The sequence below is a fragment of the Ornithorhynchus anatinus genome, chromosome 16 (assembly GCF_004115215.2).
Source record: "Ornithorhynchus anatinus isolate Pmale09 chromosome 16, mOrnAna1.pri.v4, whole genome shotgun sequence".
Taxonomy (NCBI): domain Eukaryota; kingdom Metazoa; phylum Chordata; class Mammalia; order Monotremata; family Ornithorhynchidae; genus Ornithorhynchus; species Ornithorhynchus anatinus.
Genome location: NC_041743.1, coordinates 760,019 through 779,129, shown reverse-complemented (window position 1 = coordinate 779,129; position 19,111 = coordinate 760,019). Strand labels below are relative to the sequence as shown.

The 19,111-nt window shown below is 57.6% G+C and overlaps 1 protein-coding gene across 1 annotated transcript; it reads left to right on the top strand.

The window, feature by feature from the left end:
* Positions 1–855: 855 nt before the first annotated feature.
* SEC22B (SEC22 homolog B, vesicle trafficking protein) lies at positions 856–14,216 on the top strand. The gene is made up of 5 exons (XM_029080632.2): positions 856–1,009; positions 9,542–9,651; positions 10,108–10,268; positions 12,116–12,262; positions 13,083–14,216. Exons 1-5 carry the CDS (start codon positions 935–937, stop codon positions 13,235–13,237), a joined length of 648 nt encoding a protein of 215 aa, XP_028936465.1. The 5' UTR covers positions 856–934; the 3' UTR covers positions 13,238–14,216.
* The last annotated feature ends 4,895 nt before the right edge of the window (positions 14,217–19,111 follow it).

The following is a 19,111-nucleotide window of genomic DNA, read 5'->3' as shown; positions in this document are numbered from 1 at the left end:
CAGATGAGGTCGCCGAGGCCCAGACAGGTCACCCAGCTGACAAGTGGCGGAGGCGGGATTCGAACCCACGACCTCTGCCTCCCCAGCCCGGGCTGTCGCCACTGAGCCACGCTGCTTCGCTCCGAGCCCGCCCTCCCGTCGGCCCCGCCCTCTCCCCTTCTAGGCCCCGCCCTCTCCCCTTCTAGGCCCCGCCCTCTCCCCTTCTAGGCCCCGCCCCCTCGCGAGTCCGCCCTCGTCGTCCAATCCGGCGCCGCCCCATCCTCAGACCCGCCCTCTCCCGGCCAATCCGGCCCCGCCCTCGCCGATAGGCCCCACCCCCCTATTAGGCCGCTCTCGTCGTCCAATCCGGTCTCGCCCCCTCCTCAGCCCCGCCCTCTAGGCCCCGCCCCCTCGCGAGTCCGCCCTCGTCGTCCAATCCGGTCTCGCCCCCTCCTCAGCCCCTCCCTCTACCCCTCTAGGCCCCGCCCCCTTCCGAGCCCACCCTCGTCGTCCAATCCCGCGCCGCCCCCTCCTCAGACCCGCCCTCCCCCAGCCAATCCGGCCCCGCCCTCCCCGATAGGCCCCGCCCCCCTATTAGGCCGCCCTCCTCGTCCAATCCGGTCTCGCCCCCTCCTCCGCCCCGCCCTCTAGACCCCGCCCCCTCGCGGGTCCGCCCTCGTCGTCCAATCCGAGCGGGCCCCTCCTCAGCCCCGCCCTCGACCCCCTCTAGGCCCCGTCGCGAGCCCGCCCTCGTCGTCCAATCGGGCGCCGCGCCCGCCCCCGTCCCCGCCCCGCGCCGTGACGTCACGCCGTGGGCGGAGCCGGGCGGACCCCGGGCCCCGGAAGTGGTTGTCGCGGGTCGGAGCGGAGCGGGAAAGGGCCCGGTCCACTTCCGGCCACCTCAGCGGCCGACAGGCGCAGCCGGCCCGGGGCCCCGCGCGCCGCCGCCGCCGCCATGGTGCTGCTCACCATGATCGCCCGGGTGGCGGACGGGCTCCCGCTGGCCGCCTCCATGCAGGAGGACGAGCAGGTGAGAACCAAAGACCAACCCTCCCCTCCCGCCCCAGCACGGGCTTGGCCAACCCCTCACTCTGTGCTCAGCACTGCTCTCAGCGCTGGGGCGCATGCAACCTCCTAATCACGTTGCTATTTGCTAAGCCCTCACTCTGTGCTCAGCACTGCTCTAAGCGCTGGGGGAGCATGCAACCTCATAATCACATTGCTATTTGTGAAGCCCTCACTATGTGCTCTGCACTGTTCTAAGCGCTGGGGGAGCATGCAACATCATAATCACGTTGCTATTTGCTAAGCCCTTACTATGTGCTCAGCACCGTTCTAAGCGCTGGGGGAGCATGCAACGTCATAATCACCTTGCTATTTGTGAAGCCCTCACTATGTGCTCAGCACTGCTCTAAGCGCTGGGGGAGCATGCAACCTCATAATCACGTTGCTATTTGTGCAGGCCTTACTATGTGCTCAGCACTGTTCTAAGCGCTGGGGGAGCATGCAACGTCATAATCACCTTGCTATCTGTGAAGCCCTCAGTATGTGCCCAGCACTGTTCTAAGCGTTGGGGAGCATGCAACATCATAATCACGTTGCTATTTGTGAAGCCCTCACTCTGTGCTCAGCACCGCTCTAAGCGCTGGGGGAGCATGCAACGTCCTAATCATGTTGGTATTTGTGAAGCCCTCGCTCTGTGCTCTAAGCGCCGGGGTCATGCAAGGTCATAATCATGTTGGTATTTAAGCGCTTACTCTGTGCCGAGCACTGTTGTAAGCGCTGGGGGCATGCAACGTCACAATCGTGTTTCTATTTGTTAAGGCCTTACTATCGCTGGGGAAGCATGCGAGGTCATAATCATGTTGGTATTTGTTAAGCCTTTACTATGTGCCCAGCGCTGGGGGCATACAACGTCATAATCATAGTCCTGTCGGTATTTGTTAAGCCCTCACTATGTGCCCGGCACTGTTCTCGGCGCTGGGGGGATACCAGGTCATAATCGTAATCATGTCGGTATTTGTTAAGCGCTTACTCTGTGCCGAGCACCGTTCTAAGCACTGGGGGAGATACAGGGTCATCAGGTGGTCCCACGTGGGGCTCCCGGTCTTCATCCCCATTTGACAGATGAGGGAACTGAGGCCCAGAGAAGGGAAGTGATTTGCCCGAAGTCACCCAGCCGACAAGCGGCGGAGCTGGGATTAGAACCCATGACCTCTGACTCCTGAGCCTGGGCTCTTGCCACTGAGCCACGTAGGTCATCGGGTGGTCCCTCTTGGGGCCCCCAGGCTTCATCCCCATTTGACAGAGGAGGTCACTGAGGCCCAGAGAAGCAAAGTGGCTTGTCCAGGGTCTCACGGCAGAGAAGCGGCGGAGCCGGGATTAGAACCCACGTCCTCTGACTCCCCAGCCCGCGCTCTCTCCACTGAGCCACGCTGCTTCTCTGCGGTGCCTCCCGGGATCGCGACCCCTTCCCATCTGACGACGCTCCGGCGGCCTGTCTTCCTCACACCCCCCTCCCGCGGCATCGAGGCCCTGAGGTCCGGATGTTATGCCCACAGTTGGTACATTTCGCCGGGCAGCAGAGGCGGTGGAGCCTACCCTCCTTTGGCCTCTGGCAAATCCAACCCTTCTCCCCATTCTCCGCCTGAGACCCCACCTCTGGAAACCAAGCCAACCCTCCACTGCCCTCAGACCCCAGGGTATTGAGGAGTTTGGAAAAGCGGAACGTGAAGACGTTCCCCGCTCCCCCACTAAACCGTCAGCACCTCGTGGTCTAGAGAACGGGACCCTTGCTTCCTTCGTACTTTCCGAACGCTTAAGACGGCGCATTCCCCTCGCTGGGCGCTTCGTAAGTACGTTCACTGTTACCTTCCAGCCCCTTGGAAGAGAGGAGCTTTGGCTTTCTTTCAGGATTCGGCCAACTTGATATTCACTCCCCCCTCCGCTCCCCAGCACTTCTGTACGTACCAGGAATGTATCACCTGGCCCCCTTCTAGACCGTAAAGTCCTCGGATGAGGGAAACTTTTGCCGTCTTTCAGGATTCATCATCTGTTCGTTATTTAATGCGCCTTTATGTGCAGAATGCCGTCCCGGATGCCGACCGGGCCCCAGGGAGCATTCAGTAAACGTGGTCGACGTGTAATTTACAGACTAATGGGGGAGGCAGGCAGGCACAGATTGCAGTCAGTAATAACGATGGTATTTATTAAACGCGAGCTCCGTGCCCATCTCTGCCAAGTGTTGGGGTGAATTCAGGCAGTTCGGACACAACCCGTCTCATGCGGGGCTCATAATATATCCAGCCTCCATTTTACTGTTGAGGAAACTGAGGCACAGGGCGGTCAAGAGGTCCAAGGTCATACTAGTGATGGAGCTCATTGGCTTGGGTCTCTTAACTCCCAGCCCCGTCCCTCTTCCCATTGGGCTGTGCTGCCTCACAAAGTGGAGTAAGGCGGAGGTTAAGATAATAGAATCTCTTGCCAGAGTCCACCAGTCTTAACTTGCTGTCGTTATCGCAATCGCATGGAATGAGAGTGGAGAAACTTCCTCTTTTGACTGAAACCATGGTTTAAATCAGGCACCCCCTGGGGTTCTCCTATCTGGTCCCCGGGTTCGGGGTGCGGCCTGCGGAAACGTTGGCTGTGCGTGTGTTACTTTGGCCAGGGCCGGGACGGTACGGCGGGTTGTCAGATAAGCAGACCGTCGTGATTTTTTTTTTCCCCTCCTCATGAACACCTGGCAAGTTTTCTCTTCAGGATCTGTGTTCTGGCGCTAAATCCAGACCCCGATGGCTAGGGAATGTGCAGCCTCGGGGGTTGCGTCCCCTTGCTCTGTCCTTCACCCTTTCTAGGATTAGCCGTGCCTATTCCTCCTCCTCCTCTTCTGGAGGTGCTGGGGAATCTGGGTTGGCGTGAGTTGGGGGATTCAGTTTTCAGTCAGGGAGGAGATCCTGAGGCCCGTTGGAGCCGCCGGAGACGGAGACACCAAATCTGTCCCCTGAGTGGGACGGCAGCGCAGTCCCCGGCCAGCAGCGGTGGGGCGCAGGGCATCCTGGAGAAGTCGGAGGTGGACGCACGCCCTGGCCAGAGGCTGCGGAGCCGCCGTCGACACCCCCAAAACGGGACGGACCTGGTGCCGTCTTAGTCTTGTGTTTCAGGATGACGGACAAGGAGAGACAGGTAGACGAGGGCAGCGCGGTCGTCAGGTATTCCCAGCTTTGTTGGAATTGTGTGGGATCTCCCTCCCCGCCAGGAGCCCGGGCCCGGTCTGACGAGCCGTGTAACCCACCTACCCTGGTGGCCTGGCACTGCCTCTCACAGGACCGCTTGGAATCGGGTTGGAGAGAGGCTTCCGTCCTTCCCTAAAGCTTACGGGACGACTTTGCCTTCTAAATCGGCGTTTCCTCCGGCCGGCTTCTTGGGTGCAAGAATCCCGGGACCGTGGCGCGTTGGTAAGCTCCAGGCAGCTTTTATCCCACGGGGAGCTCTGGTCTCCAGAGTTTGGCGCTTGTGCCATACCCTCCTGGTCTCACCCTCACCCCGTCCTTGACGCTTGAAGGGAGAGGCACCCCCATTTGAAAATAATCGTATTTTTTTGAGTGCCTGCCCTGTGCGGAGCACTGTACTTAGCCAGTGGGGGGGGGGGGTGATCCCGTAGACTTGGTAGATGCATTCCCTGCCCACAGGGAGCTCCCGGTCTAGAGGGGAGATGGACATTAAAATAAATTATGGGCACCTGAGTGCTGTGGGGCCGAGGATGGGGGTGAATAAAAGATGCCGGTGAAGAGGCAGACCGGGAACAGGGTGAAGTGATGGGCTAGGAACGGAACGCGGGCCGGGAATTAGGGTTTTCCCCTCGAGCCCCTAGAAGAGCGACGGCCAGCGGACCCTCCCCCGGAAGCTCGTCTTCCCCCGCGGCCGTCGCGCGGCCGGAAAAGGATCCGGCCCGTGCGTCCGGCCGCCCCGGGGGCAGCCGGAGGACTTTGGAACTGACCGGGCCACCGGGCGGAGGCGGAGCCCATGTGAGCCGACCTTCGGGGGTTGCACTTCGGACTGCCTTCGGGAAGACGTGTCTTCGGGGACCTTGACCCCGCTCGGACCCGGGGAGGGGTCCGGCCAGGCACCCAGGCTCTGCGGTGCTGCGGTGGGAGTGGTGGAAGCGGGGGCTGTGTTTACTGAGTGCTGCCCCGGGGCAGCAGATTACAAGCTCCTCGAGGGCAGGGATCATTTCTACCGTGGTCATGGGTTCTAATTTGGGCTCCGCCACTCGTCCGCTGGGTGATCTTGGGCAAGTCGCTTCGCTTCTCCGAGTCTCGGTTACCTCATCTTGAAAAGGGGACCGAAACTGAGCCCCACGTGGGGCGGGGACTACGTCCAACGGTATCCGCTCCAGCGCCTGGTACATAGTAAGCGCTTAATAAATACCACAATTATGATTGTTGTTGTCATTACCAACTCTGTGGTATTGTTCCCGGCCAAGAACTTAGTACAGTGCTCTGCCTGCGGTAAGCGCTCAGTAAATACCGTTGATGGATTATAAAACAGGGAAATGGAGCTTCTCCCCTGCTGGTTCCTCTGTTAACAGACAGAGTAATCCGAGGAAGTGATTTCCCATCGGTTAGACGGCCCCGGGGGAAGATAGAAATGAATCCGTAAGTCCTTGAGGTGGTCGTTGGCTGGAAGTGACTCAGGGTGTTGGGCTGCGACGCCGAAGTGTCTCCCGGGGTTGGGGGGCTGCGGCCGGAGACCGTGGGGTTCCAGGTGAACAGTTCCGAATCGGAGCGGATTTTCCGAATCGGAGCGGATTTTCCGAATCGGAGCAGATTCCTTTCAACTCCAGCGGTGCCCTGGCTTAGACGCTCCGGGACGGTGGGCTGACGGAGCGAGTGAGAGCCGTTCCGGAGCGGCCGCCGGGCCGTGTCTGCCCTTCGTAGCCGACCCTGGGCCCCGCCGCGCCTCCCGAGGCTCCAGCACCGGCGGCTACGGCTGAGACCGACCCTCTGGGAAGGGAAGGAAAACCGGGAGCGGAGGCTGGGACGGGTTGGCGGCCGCAGCCGCGGGGCAGGACAGGCCCTGGGTGGTCCGTGGCCCCCAGCTCAGGCGCAGATGTGAACTTTGACAAAGGAGAGAAATCAGACACCCGCTGGGCCTGTCCATAATGATGATGATAACTGTTAAATGCCGAGCACTGTACTCAATGCTAGGGTAGGTTCGAGATGATCGGGATGGGCACGGTCCCTGCTCCCCATGAAGGGTACGGTTCAAGTCGGAGGGAGAACGGCATCGAATCGCCATTTTACAGAGGAGGAAGCTGAGGTCCAGAGAAGTTACGTGGCGTGCCCGAGATCACACAGCAGGCAGATGGCAGAGGCGGGATCAGAACCTAGGGCCTCCGACTCCTCGGCCCACGCTCTTTCCACCGAGCCACGCCGCTCCTTTCTGCATTCCTGTCGGCGGGAGGTAGCCGACCCTGTTTGTGTTTCTCTTACTTTATTTTATGATATTTATGAAACCCTTACTATGTGCCGGGGACTGTACTGAGCACTGGAGTAGAGAGAAGCTAATCATTCATTCATTCAGTCGTATTTATTGAACACTTACTGGGTGCAGAGCACTGGACTAAGCACTTGGAAAGTACAGTTTGGCAGCAAATAGAGACAATCGCAACCCAGTGATGGGCTCACAGTCTAGAATGGGGGAGACAGTCTCTGTTTCACCTGGGGCTCGCAGTCTCAGTCCCCCCTTTTGCAAGTGAGGTAACTGAGGCACAGAGAAGTGAAGTGACTTGCCCAAGGTCACATAGCAGACAAGCGGCAGAGCTGGAATTAAAACCCAGGCCCGTGCTCTATCCACTAGGCCGTGCCGCTTCTCCAGTTCTGAACAAGGCCGGCTCCTGGGACCCGCAGCCAGGGTTGGCAGACTGGGCAAGGAGTAGGGGTGCCCACAGTGTCGCACCCACGCTTAAGGCTGGGCTGGTGCCATTTTTGGTTGGTGAAAGATCCTGTGCCCCCCAGCTTGAAGGGGCTGGGATGTGGGGCTGCTTGGCCAAGGAGCAGCGTGGCCTAGTGGATGGAGCACGGGCCTGGGAGTCGAAAGGACCTGAGTTCCAATCCCGACCCCCCCCCCCCTTGTCTGCTGTGTGACCTTGGCCAAGTCACTTCACTTCTCTAAAAATAAAAATAAAAAAATGTTGGTATTTGTTAAACTCTTACTATGTGCAGAGCACCGTTCTAAGCGCTGGGGTAGGTACAGGGTCATCAGGTTGTCCCACGTGGGGCTCACAGTCTTAATCCCCATTTTACAGTTGAGGGAACTGAGGCACGGAGAATAATAATGTTGGTATTTGTTAAGCGCTTGCTATGTGCAGAGCACCGTTGTAAGCGCTGGGGTAGATACAGGGTAATCAGGTTGTCCCACGTGAGACTCACAGTTAATCCCCATTTTACAGATGAGGTAACTGAGGCACAGAGAAGTGAAGTGACATGCCCACAGTCACACAGCTGACAAGTGGCAGAGCCGGACGTCGAGCCCATGACCTCTGACTCTGAAGCCCAGGCTCTTTCCACTGAGCCACGAAGTGACTTGCCCACAGTCACACACACCTGACAAGTGGCGGAGCTGGGATTTGAACCCATGACCTCCGACCCCCAAGCCCGGGCTCTTTCCGCGGAGCCACGCTGCCTTATGCCTCTATCACCCCTGTAAAATGGGGATTAAGTCCGTGAGCCCCGTGTGGGTCATGGACTGTGCCCACCCTGATTACCTGAGTGTACCCCAGTGCTTAGTACAGTGCTTGGCATGTAGTGAGTTCTTAACAAATACGTAGGGGGAAGAAAAAAACCCCAAAGCACGGGGCAGCTGCCTTGTACAGTGCCCTTGGGTGGCCGACTCGGGGATTTCCCAAACAGAAGCAGCGTGGCTCAGTGGAAAGAGCACAGGCTGGGGAGTCAGAGGTCGTGGGTTCTAATCCCGGCCCCGCCACCTGTCAGCCGGGTGACTTTGGGCCCGTCACTTCACTTCTGTGTGCCTCATCTGTAAAATGGGGACTAAGCCCCACGTGGGGCAATCCGATGACCTTGTATCTTCCCCAGCGCTTAGAACAGTGCTTGGCACATAGTAAGCGCTTAACAAATACCACCATTAAGGTTTCCGGGTTGCGGTTCAGCGGCTGCTAAATAGTAACTTTAAAAATTAACATGGGGAAAAAAAACCCTTTATGGAGCCGCCGCGTGGCGCGGTGCCCCCTGGTGGCCGATCCTGGGATTGACATGTCCGGCCGCCTGGCAGAGAGCACTGCCCCCTGGTGGCCGATCGGGGAGTTTCTGTGTTCATTCATTCATTAGTATTTAGTGAGCGCTTACTACGTGCGGAGCACTGTACTGAGCGCTTGGAATGTACAATTCGGAAACAGATAGAGACCGTCCCTCCCCAGTGACGGGCTCACAGTCTAATCGGGGGAGACAGACGGACAAAAACAAGACAGACATGATCACGATAAATAGAATCAAGGGGATGGGCACCTCATTAAAAGAAATAGGGTCATAAAAATATAGACAGATGAGCACAGTCCTGAGGGGAAGGGAGAGGGGGCGGAGCAGAGGGAAAGGGGGCTTAGCTGAGGGAGGTGAAGCGGGGGAGGGAGAGGGAGCAGAGGGAAAAGGGGAAGCTCAGTCTGGGAAGGCCTCTTGGAGGAGGTGAGCTCTCAGTAGGGCTTTGAAGAGGGGACGAGAGTTAGTTTGGCGGAGGTGAGGAGGGAGGGCGTTCCGGGACGGCGGGAGGACGCGTGTTATAACTGAGATCCAGAAGGAGGCCTGAGGTAGTCATTCATTCATTCATTCAATAGTATTTATTGAGCGCTTACTGTGTGCAGAGCACTGTACTAGGCGCTTGGAATGTACAGCTTGGCAACAGATAGAGACAATCCCTGCCCAATAACGGGCTCACAGTCTAAATGGGGGAGACAAGGGAAGTGGTCTGTCTGATGTCCCTGCCGCAAGCCACAGTGGAGACCCGGGCCTGGCCCCGGCCTGCTGGACACCGGGCGGCAGAAAGGCTCGAGGGCGGCCCGGCCCCAGGGACTGCTCTAGGGAAGCGGCGTGGCATAGTGGAAAGAGCACGGGCTTGGGAGTCAGAGGTCGTGGGTTCTAATCCCGGCTCTGCCACTAATCAGCCGTGTGACTTTGGGCAAGTCACTTGACTCCCCGTGCCTCAGTTACCTCATCTGTAAAATAGGGTTTAAGAGTGTGAGCCCCACCTGGGACAATCTGATATCCTTGTGTCCACCCCAGCGCTTAGAACAGTGCTCGGCACATAGTAAGCGCTTAGCAAATGCCAGCATTATTATTCTTACACGCCGGCCCTCCCCGGTGCCAGGCAGGTCAGGGGAAGCCGGGCACCGGGCTTTACCACGAGCAGCGCTGGCCACCCTGCCTGCCCCTGGGAGTGTGTGGGTTGTGCTCTCTCTGTCCCTTCGTCCCCCCCAAAGATGGCGAACTCGTCCCTGCCTGGCATTCTGGTGCAGGGTCAGTGAACTGTATTCTCTCCTCCCGCCCCTTCCCAGTCTGGCCGTGACCTGCAGCAGTACCAGAGCCAGGCCAAGCAGCTGTTCCGCAAGCTGAACGAGCAGTCCCCGACCCGCTGCACTCTGGAAGCTGGCTCCGTTGCCTTTCAGTGAGTACGGGACAGCGGTGGGCTGGAGTGGAGTGGTGGGCTAGCAGATCTCTGCCCACCCTCTGGGTTTGGAAATAATTCCGTATCTGGGGGCAATGGGCAGTGGTTGGCATGGACCCTTTTTGTCCGATTTCCTCAGGGGGCCTGCAGGGCAATGGCCAGAGTGCCTGTTTCCTGTCTGTGTGCCTGCTACCTGCAGCGGCCTGCATCTGGGTCTTCTCCTTTCTTCCCCCTCCCGTTTTTGGTCCCCCATCCCCATTCCATCGACGCCATGTGCCGGCGGTGTCTTAGCGAGAAGTAACAGCTCCGATCCCCAATTTCATTCCCTCTCGTCCCATCCGGTTGTGAGGGGCCGAGGACCGAACGAGTAACTGAGACGTCGTCGTGTTAAGACCATGCACTACTCTGCGGTGGCTCCCGGCCACTGAGCTGCGGCTCTGGTCTCTCCCTCTGCAGCTACATCATCGAGCAGGGGGTGTGTTACCTGGTCCTGTGTGAGGCCGTCTTCCCCAAGAAGCTCGCTTTCGCCTATCTGGAAGACTTGCACTCGGAGTTCGACGAGCAGCACGGGAAGAAGGTGCCCACCGTCTCCAGACCCTACTCTTTCATCGAGTTCGGTGAGCTTCTCCGCAAGGGATCACGGCCGGCCGACGGCCGGCCGGTTGCCAGCCCGGCCAATCGATCAATCATACCCGTTGAGCACTTACTGTGTGCAGAACACTGTACTAAGCGTTTGGGAGAGTCCAGTATAACAGAGTTGGTAGATCTGATACGTTCCCTGACCACAGTGAGCTTACAGTCTAGAGGGGGACGTGGCCGTTAATATATGTATTTTTTAAAATAAATTATGGCTAAGTATGTAATTGCTGTGGGACCGAGGGAGGGGTGAATAAAGGGTGCAGATTCTATTGCAAAGGCGATGCTGAAGGGAGTGGGAGAAGAAAATGAGAGTTTAGTCAGGGTGGAGAAGACTTGTCTTTAATAAGACCTTGAAGGTGGGCAGAGCGAACGCCTGTCGGATATGAAGAGGGAGGGAGTTCCAGGCCAGAGGCAGGATGTGGGTGAGGGGTCGGTGGCGAGATAGATGAGATCAAGGTACGGTGAGTACGTTGGCGTAAGAAGAGCAAGGTGTGCGGGCTCGGTTGTAGGAAATCGGATGTGAGGTTAGAAGGGGGCAAGGAGATTGAGCGCTTGAGCCAATGGGGAGGAGTTTCCGTTTGACGCGGAGGTGGATGGGCAACCACTGGAGGTTCTGGAGGAGCGCGGCAACCGGGACTGAACTATTTTGTAAAAAAAAAAAAAAATATCAGGACAGCGGAGTGAAGTAGGGACTAAAATGGGGAGAGAGGAGGCAGAGAGGTCAGTAAGGAGCCTAATGCAAAGGGCCGGTTGGTTACTCGACCCTCCCCTGACTAGCCGTCAGTCAGTCGTAATGGGAGGGTGTTAGACTGTTAACTGGTTTCTCCCCGGGTTCTGCCGTTGCCCCTTGGCGAGGGCGGTGACTTCCTCCGCATGTGGAAACGGGTGAGGATGCGGGTCGGGCCTCTTGGCCTTACTCCCCTGAAGGCCGTTATGTCTGGGGTGCTGTCCAGAGACGGGGGGCTGTATCTGGCTTTGGCCAATGCTGCAGGTGGCACTCGTCTAGGTGATAGGTGTCCGTGGGAGGTGATGCCACCGGGTGTTCCTCGAAAGCTGGGCACGGTGCACGGGGTGGGACAGGCGGGCACTGTAATGGAGAGTGAGGCGGGCCGCGGGCCGGGTACGGCATTGCTTTGGGCCGCTGGCGCCCACTGAGGGCTGAGCCACCCGGGCCGCCAGATGAAGACTGAGGCAGACGAGCCCTTCCTAGAATGGGATTGGAAGAAACCCCCCCCCCCCAACCCCACCCTCAGTCTGTGTCATCCCGGAAGGAAGGCCCTCAGGCCGGAAAGGAAAGTCCAGACCGCTCACCTCAGAGAGTCTTATCCGGGAATTCTGAGCTGTATCACAGTCAAGAGCAGGAGCCATTCGCCCTCCCTGTCCGTGATCCACCATCCCGCTGGTTAGCCCCATGGCCTGACCACTCCAGCACCGACTCTGGCAGAGGATGTGGGTGCTGGCTGTGAGCGGCAGCATGGCTTAATGGATAAAGCACGGGCGTGGAAGTCAGAAGTACCTGGGTTCTAATCCCAGCTCTGCCGCGTGTCTGCTGTGTGACCTTGTGCAAGTCACTTCTCTGGGCCTCAATGACCTCATCTGTAAAATGGGGACTAAGTGTGAGCCCCATGTGGGACAGGGACCGGCCAACCCGATTGACTTGTATTTACCCCAGCGTTCAGAATAGCGGTCGGTACGTAGCGCTTTACAAGTTCCATCATTATCATAATTATTCCCGCGGGATTCCCGGGAATCGGGCCGTGAGGCCAGGCCGGCGGGCTCCCGGACGGTGCTCGAGGCCACCCCCCGCCTCCTGTCCTCCCTGCAGACACCTACATCCAGAAGACCAAGAAGCTGTACATTGACAGCCGCGCTCGCAGGAACCTGGGCTACATCAATACAGAGCTGCAGGACGTCCAGAGAATCATGGTGGCCAACATCGAGGAGGTCCTGCAACGGGGAGAGGCCCTGTCGGGTACGATGCTCGGGGGTTGGGGCCCTTAGGTGAGGGGTTTAGGATAAGGCCTGGGACCTTTTGCTGCTGCTCTGGCCCGGACGGATCCCGCCGAGAGCTCCCGGCGGGCTCGGCGTTCGAGCCCCCGGAGGCCGGGCTGGGAGTGGGGTCCGGAGTCCCGTTCTGTTCTGGGGTTTGCAGACCCCAGGGGAAAGTGTGTCTAGAAGGAAGGGTGAAATGCAGAGTCCATCTTGCCAGTGTACCCTCTTGCCTGCCTCTGCAAACTGTCTTCCCTATATTCTGGGGCTCCGGAGTCATAAGTGTCCCGTTTTCCCCGGCCTCCTGCTTCACCGACGCCATCGCACCCCTCCACCACCCCCCTCCTTCAACAACAACTAGACACGTGAATGTGTCAGCTCTGCGCCAGGGGCCCAGCAACGCTGACATGGCTGCTGGCCTCTATCACTGCTGTGCCCACCCCCTGCCCCCTCCGATCCCCCACCCGGTACTCTGTGGGGCAGGTTAGAACCTTCAGGGGACTGCAGGAGCTCCTCACCCTTCCCACCCCTCTCCCCTGACCCTCCAGCCTCTCCTCCAAGAAGGGGGTGGTGGGAACCGCCAGTAGGGTCAGTGGGGCGTTCAGAGGGGCCAAGGCGCCTGGGCCAGCTCCTGCTTGCCCGAGGAGACACCGGTGGCTGTTCGTGCGCCTGGACCCGAACCCCGGCCTCGGTCTCGCCGGGAATTTTCTCCCGAGGCCGCGGGCTGAGGATCCGGGAGGGCCCCGGGGGCGGCCCCGTTCCCCTGAGGCCCGAGCGTCTGACGCGCCTTGTTGTGTCTGCAGCCCTGGATTCGAAGGCCAACAACCTGTCGAGCCTGTCCAAGAAGTACCGCCAGGACGCCAAGTACCTGAACATGCGCTCCACCTACGCCAAGCTGGCCGCCGTGGCCGTGTTCTTCGTCATGCTCATCGTGTACGTGCGGTTCTGGTGGCTGTGAGCCGGCCGGCGGCGGGCGCGGGGCCGGCGGCGGGCACGGACTGGACCAGAACCCGCCGGGGGTGCATTAGAATCCAAACAGGACTCCTGCCTCCACGGACCTCGTGCGGTCAGGGCCCGTCCGGAGGAGGGGAGGTCGGCTGTTCCTCCCTGGGTGCGGCCCACCCCTCGGTGCTGAGGCCCGGGGCGATGGGCTTCTCTGGGTGGGGGGGCCAGCTGGGCGGGGTGGGGACCCATAGGGTGGCCTAAGTGCCCCTTCCCCGGCCATCATCCCCTCGACCTCGTGCCCCGGACCCCTTCATTCTGGGGGAAGGGGCTCCACTGTGGTGTAGACTAAGCAAACAGGATGGCCACAGTCAGTTTCTTCCTCCTCCTCCCTTCTCCCTCCCTCCACCCTCATTCCCCCACCTAGGCCATTCTGGGAAGGAGCCCCGACGCGGTCTAGACTAAGGAAACTGTGATGGCAGTACTGAGTTCAGGCTCCTCCTCCTCCTCCTCATTCCTCCATCTCCCTCCTCCCTAAGCCACACCGCTGGGAAGGAGCCCCAGTGTGGTGTAGACTAAGGAAACTGTGATGGCCGCAGTCATTTCCCTCCTCTTTCCTTCTTGGGTCCCTCCTCCCCCTCTTTTTATTCCTCCTCCCCCATTTCTTCCTTCCTCTTCTCCTTTCTCCTCTTCCTCCTGACCCTGGCTCCTTTAAAGAGGGCTGTCCCGTTGGACGTTTTGGACTCTAATGAACATTCCTGGTGTCAGCGATGTTTGTTTGTCCCAGAATCTGGGTCTGCAATGGCTCATGGACAAGACTCCCGTGTGTGTAAAGGCTGGGCTCTGCACTGTACATATTTTACTGTCTTTTGCCCCACCCCCACCCCCGCCCCCCACCCCGTGAGATGTTAACTGCTCAGTTTTCCTTTTCTGACATTTTGCTTATTGCACAGTTGCTGTAGGGTTCAATGAATATTAAATTAAGATGCTTCCGACTTCTGCTCTTTTGTGCCGTGGCTAAGAAGGTAAGAGGTTAGTGCTCAGTGAGACATTCCACTCTCCCGCCGTCGTCCTCCGGTCTCGGGGTCCCCGCAAGATCCTCGAGGAGGGTCCCATCTATTGAGGGGTGGGGAGCTGGCAGAATCCCGGCTGTCATTTCTGCCTCACACCATTTTTGGTCACCAGATTGTGGGGTATTAAGGGCAGACACTCCAGCCGTGGTCCAGTGTTGGGGTGGGAGGGGTGGGGAGGGTTTCCCAGGGCCGCCCTCCTCCCCCGGCCACCCTCCTACCTCGCCACTCCCCAAGCAACGACTCCTTTCTGGAAGGGTTTGGAGCCTCATTGAGAGCCTGGATGGGTTCCACGGTGGTGGACGAGGCAGGGTCTCCCCAAAGGACCCTCCCCTCAAATGCTTCCTGCCTCCACTTTTCTGCGCTTTTCCCCTCGAGAAAACCATCATTGTGTGAAGCACTGAAAACCAGGTGTTGGAGACAGGTTTCGACTGGAACTGATCAAGGTCCATCCGTCAGCCCCACCCCCCCGAGCGTGAACGTTAAGGGGGTCATGGCGGAGTCAGAACTTTGGCTCCTGGGGCATGATAGTGGCCCGGAGAAGACGCCCAAACAACACCTCCAGCACGGTGGGCTCGGCCTCGCTCATCTCAGACTCACAACTCTTAGCTCTCGTAGATCATCGGTGTGGAGGGCGGCTGCCAGAAAGGCTGGTCGAACCCAGGCCCGTCAGGCCCATTTTGGCACCCCCCCCCCCTCACTGCGCGCTGCAGGCGGTTCTGGTCTCCGCATCCCCGGATGGCAGAGTAGAGCTGGAGCAGGGCCGAGAAGGGCGGGCAGAGCTGGTGGAGTTAGAGACCAGCTTCTAATAATAATAACAATTATTTGGTGTTTGGTAAGCACTTATGTGCCAAGCACTGTTCTAAGCACTAGAGTGATAGAAGGAAATCAGGTCATGGAGCTCATAGTCTTAATCCATATTTTACAGATGAGGTAACAGGTACCGAGAAGTAAAGTGACTTGCCCAAGGTCACACAGCAGACGTGGCAGAGTCGGGATTAGAACCCCTGTGCTCTTTCCACTAGGCAATGCTGCTTCCCCGTGCCCCCGGCCTCTCCAAATAATTATATTAAGGATTTACTCTGTGCCAGGCACTGTTCTAAGTGCTAGGGTAGATACAAAGTACTCAGGCTGGACCCAGTCCATGTCCCAAACGGGGCTCACAGTCTTAATCTTCATTTTACAGATGACATAACTGAGGCACAGAGAAGCAAAGTGACTAGCCCAAGGTCAAACAGCAGACAAGTGGCGGAACCGGGATTAGAACCCAGGTCCTTCTCTACAGTGAGGTCCCGGACAGGCTAGTAATGGAATCCGGAGACACCACCAGTATGCGCACGAATGATTGGAGTCTAGGAAGAATGAGATTAGGACAAACAGGGAATTGTTTTTCTCCAAGTCCCACAGCACAAAAGGTATGAAGAAACCAAGCCTGAAGTTGAAGGTGGCAGGTTCAAAAGGAAATCCTTCTTCACACAGAAGGAGGTAAACATAGAGTTTGTAACCACAGGAAGCGCTGCAGACTGAAAACTTCAACAGATTCAAGAGGCATTTGGATAGATTCATAGTGGGTCACTGCGGGGGTGGGAAGGTTCAGGGGCAGAAAGGAGACCTTGGGGTGTTGGGTGATTCGTGCTGAGGCACTGGGGAGGTGGGGAAGTTTCAGGGACAGGGAAGGGAAAACTTGGGGTGTTGGGTGGTCTGTGTTGGGTCCCTGGAGGGAGGGTCGGGGTGGAGAAAGGAAAGCCGGGGTGTCGGATGTTCTGTTGTGGGTCATTGGAGGTTAGTCTGGGATGAAGAGGGGAGAGTCAAGGGGGTGGGATGGGCCACCCCTCTTCCTGGGAAGAAACCTGCACCAGCAAGCGCAGGTGTCTTGTCTGCTGACTTCACAACCTGGGCTCGAAGCTAACTCTCCATCCACTCGGAAGATTACCCACTGCCTCTGCCCCGGCCTCCCCTCTTCTATCACGTTCTACTGCCGAAAATCGACGTGGGACTGAATTGGAGAGACCTTGGCCCCCGAAGATATGGGTGGGCATGTCGGCCGTCCAGGGGCCGGGAGAGAACAGGGGCTGCTGTTCCCGCTGTTGGGTGGATTTACCGTCTCCGCCTGAGAGCCAACCCAGTAGGGCAGAGTGACCCGGACTGATGGAAGTCACCATGTTTGTCTGTTAAAGCAGTACTCAGCGTGGCTCAGTGGAAAGAGCTCGGGCTTGGGAGTCAGAGGTCATGGGTTTGAATCCCCGCTCTGCCACTTGTCAGCTGTGTGACTGTGGGCAAGTCACTTAACTTCTCTGTGCCTCAGTGACATCTGTAAAATGGGGATTAACTGTGAGCCCCACGGGGGACAACCTGATTACCCCGTATCTCCCCCCAGCGCTTAGAACAGTGCACATAGTAAGCGCTTAACAAATACCAACATTATTATTACTCCCTCCAGCACCCCTCACGTGCCATGCCTAACATTTAATGGCAAGGCAGCTCGCAGCCAACACGGGCTTGGCACCGCCGCGAACGTCTGTGGCGTCCCACCTGTGCCAGGCCCGGGAGAGTGGGTGACATCAGTCTCCCTAATCAGCTTCCATTGCGACGGTTGACACGGGGACCGGCGAACTGCACGGACGGAAGAAACGGCCGAGGGCCACAGCGAAGCCGCGATGGCAGTGGCAGGGCCGTGCCCAGCGCGGCGCCAGCTGTGACCCCAGCAGGGTTCCTTGGTTGCCCCCTCCCTGTCGGTCCCCCAAGGACCACTAGGCCGGGCGGCCCGGAGTCCCCAGGAGGGGGCGGTAGAGTCCCAGCCCCGCTGGTCTGCCCTCTGGGAGAGTCTGCCCTCTGGGAGAGTCTGACCCCTGGGCCTGGATGCCCACCCCTTTTCCCCGGGCCAGGGGGAAAAACCGGCTGCAGGCCGAATAAGGGTTCAAGTTTTCGCCTGCCCATGTCGGCGGCAAGAGGGGCTTCGTACCGTGGCTCGGGAAGGGACCTGCACCGTGGCCTGGAACGCGCCTAAGCCTAGAAGTCGCTGGTCCTGGATTCTACTCTCAGTTCCGCCACTTTCTGCTATGTGACACCTTGGGCAACTCACCCAACTTCTCTGTGCCTGTTACCTCCTTTTTTTAAAAAAAAAAAAATACCTGTTAATCGCCTAATTTGTGACAGTGCCAGGTACTAAGCACTGGCGTAGATAAAAGCTAATCAGGTTGGACACAGGCCCTGTCCCACATGGGGTTCACAGTCTTAATCCCTATTTTATAGATGAAGTATCTGAGCCTCAGAGGAGTGAAGTGACCAGCCCGAGGTCACACAGCAGATCAGCGGTGGAGCTGATTTGAATTTAGGTCCTCTGACTCCCAGCCCCATGCTAGGCCATGCTGCTTCTCTTCTGTAAAATGAGGACTAAGACTGTGAGGCCCATGTGGGACATGGTGGACTGTGTCCAACTTCGTATCCAACTGTGTCCAGCACCTAGTACAGTGCCCGCGCACATAGTATTGCTTAACAAACACCATTTGTGTTTTGGTTTTTGTCGATTTTTTTTTTTTTTTTAAGAATGGCCAATCTGGATCTGGCTAGTGGGAGGGTGGTGTTTTGCTTTGGAGTTAGAAGTTGCTGCTTCCTGCAGTCTTTGAAGTCAAGGTCACTGAACAGACTTACTTCTTCATCTCCTCTTTGGCTGTTCTGTATCTTAATGCTGACATTGGCCTTGAAACTTAATTTTGCATTTCGGTTCTGGTTTTCTATGACCTCCCCCATCCCACAAATCAATAAATCAGCTGTATTTATTGACGCCTACAGTGTGCAAGACACTGTACTAAGCTCTTGGGAGAGTACAAATAATCTAACGGGCACATTCTCTGCACACAATGATCTTACAGTCTAGAGGGGGGAGACAGACAATATAAATAAATTCATTAAGGATATGAATGAAGTGCTGCGGGGCTGGGATGGGGGATGAATAAAGGGAGCAAATCGGGTGACGCAGAAGGGAGTGGGTCAGAAGGAAAGGAGTGTTTAGTCAGGGAAGGTCTCTTGAAGAGGATGTACCCTCCATAAGGCTTTGAAGTGGGGGAGAGTAATTGTCACTGTGGGCAGGGAACGTGTCTGTCGTACTCTCCCAAGTGCTTAGTACAGTGCTTTGCACAGTGAGCGCTCAATAGATACGATTGAACGAATGTATAATTGTCGAATTTGAGGAGGGAGACGGCCTTGCAGGCCAGAGGCAGGACGTGGGGCAGGGGTCTGTGGCGAGATAGACAAGATCGAGGTACAGTGAGAAGTTCGGCATTTGAGGAGCGAAGTGTGCAGGCTGGGTTGCAGTAGGAGAATTGCGAGATGAAGTAGGAGGGGCAAGATGACTGAGTGCTTTGAAGCCAGGGGTGAGGAGTTTTTGTCTGATGCGGAAGTGGATGGGCAACCACTGGCGTCTCTTTAGGATTGGGGAAACTTTTTTGTAGAAAAATGTCCAGGCAGTAGAATGAAGTATGAACTGGAGTGGGAAGAGACTGGAGGCTGGGAGGGGGCAAGGAGACTAATAATCAAGGTGAGATAGGATAAGTGACTGAATTAGCATGTTAGCAGTTTGGAGGGAGAGGAAAGGGTTGGGACAATGGGCGTGGCTTAGTGTTGGGAACAGAGTTTGGATGATGGGGCTGGGACAGTGGGTGTGGTTTGGTGCGGACAGACCCCGCCAAAGCCATGTCCTTGCTGAGTCCATCTTCCTTGTCCTTGCCATGTCCATCTTCACTGCGCAGGAGAAAGCTCTGGCCCGACCTGTACTGCAAGCGTGATCCCGGCCCCATAGCATAGGGGCAGACCCCGGCCGG

Bases quoted from the DNA above. Each gene is read 5' to 3' on its own strand.
- SEC22B (XM_029080632.2), top strand. From the start codon at position 935: ATGGTGCTGCTCACCATGATCGCCCGGGTGGCGGACGGGCTCCCGCTG. The intron at 9,652-10,107 runs GTGAGTACGGGA...CTCCCTCTGCAG, and splicing joins GCTGGCTCCGTTGCCTTTCA to CTACATCATCGAGCAGGGGG. The intron at 12,263-13,082 runs GTACGATGCTCG...TTGTGTCTGCAG, and splicing joins ACGGGGAGAGGCCCTGTCGG to CCCTGGATTCGAAGGCCAAC.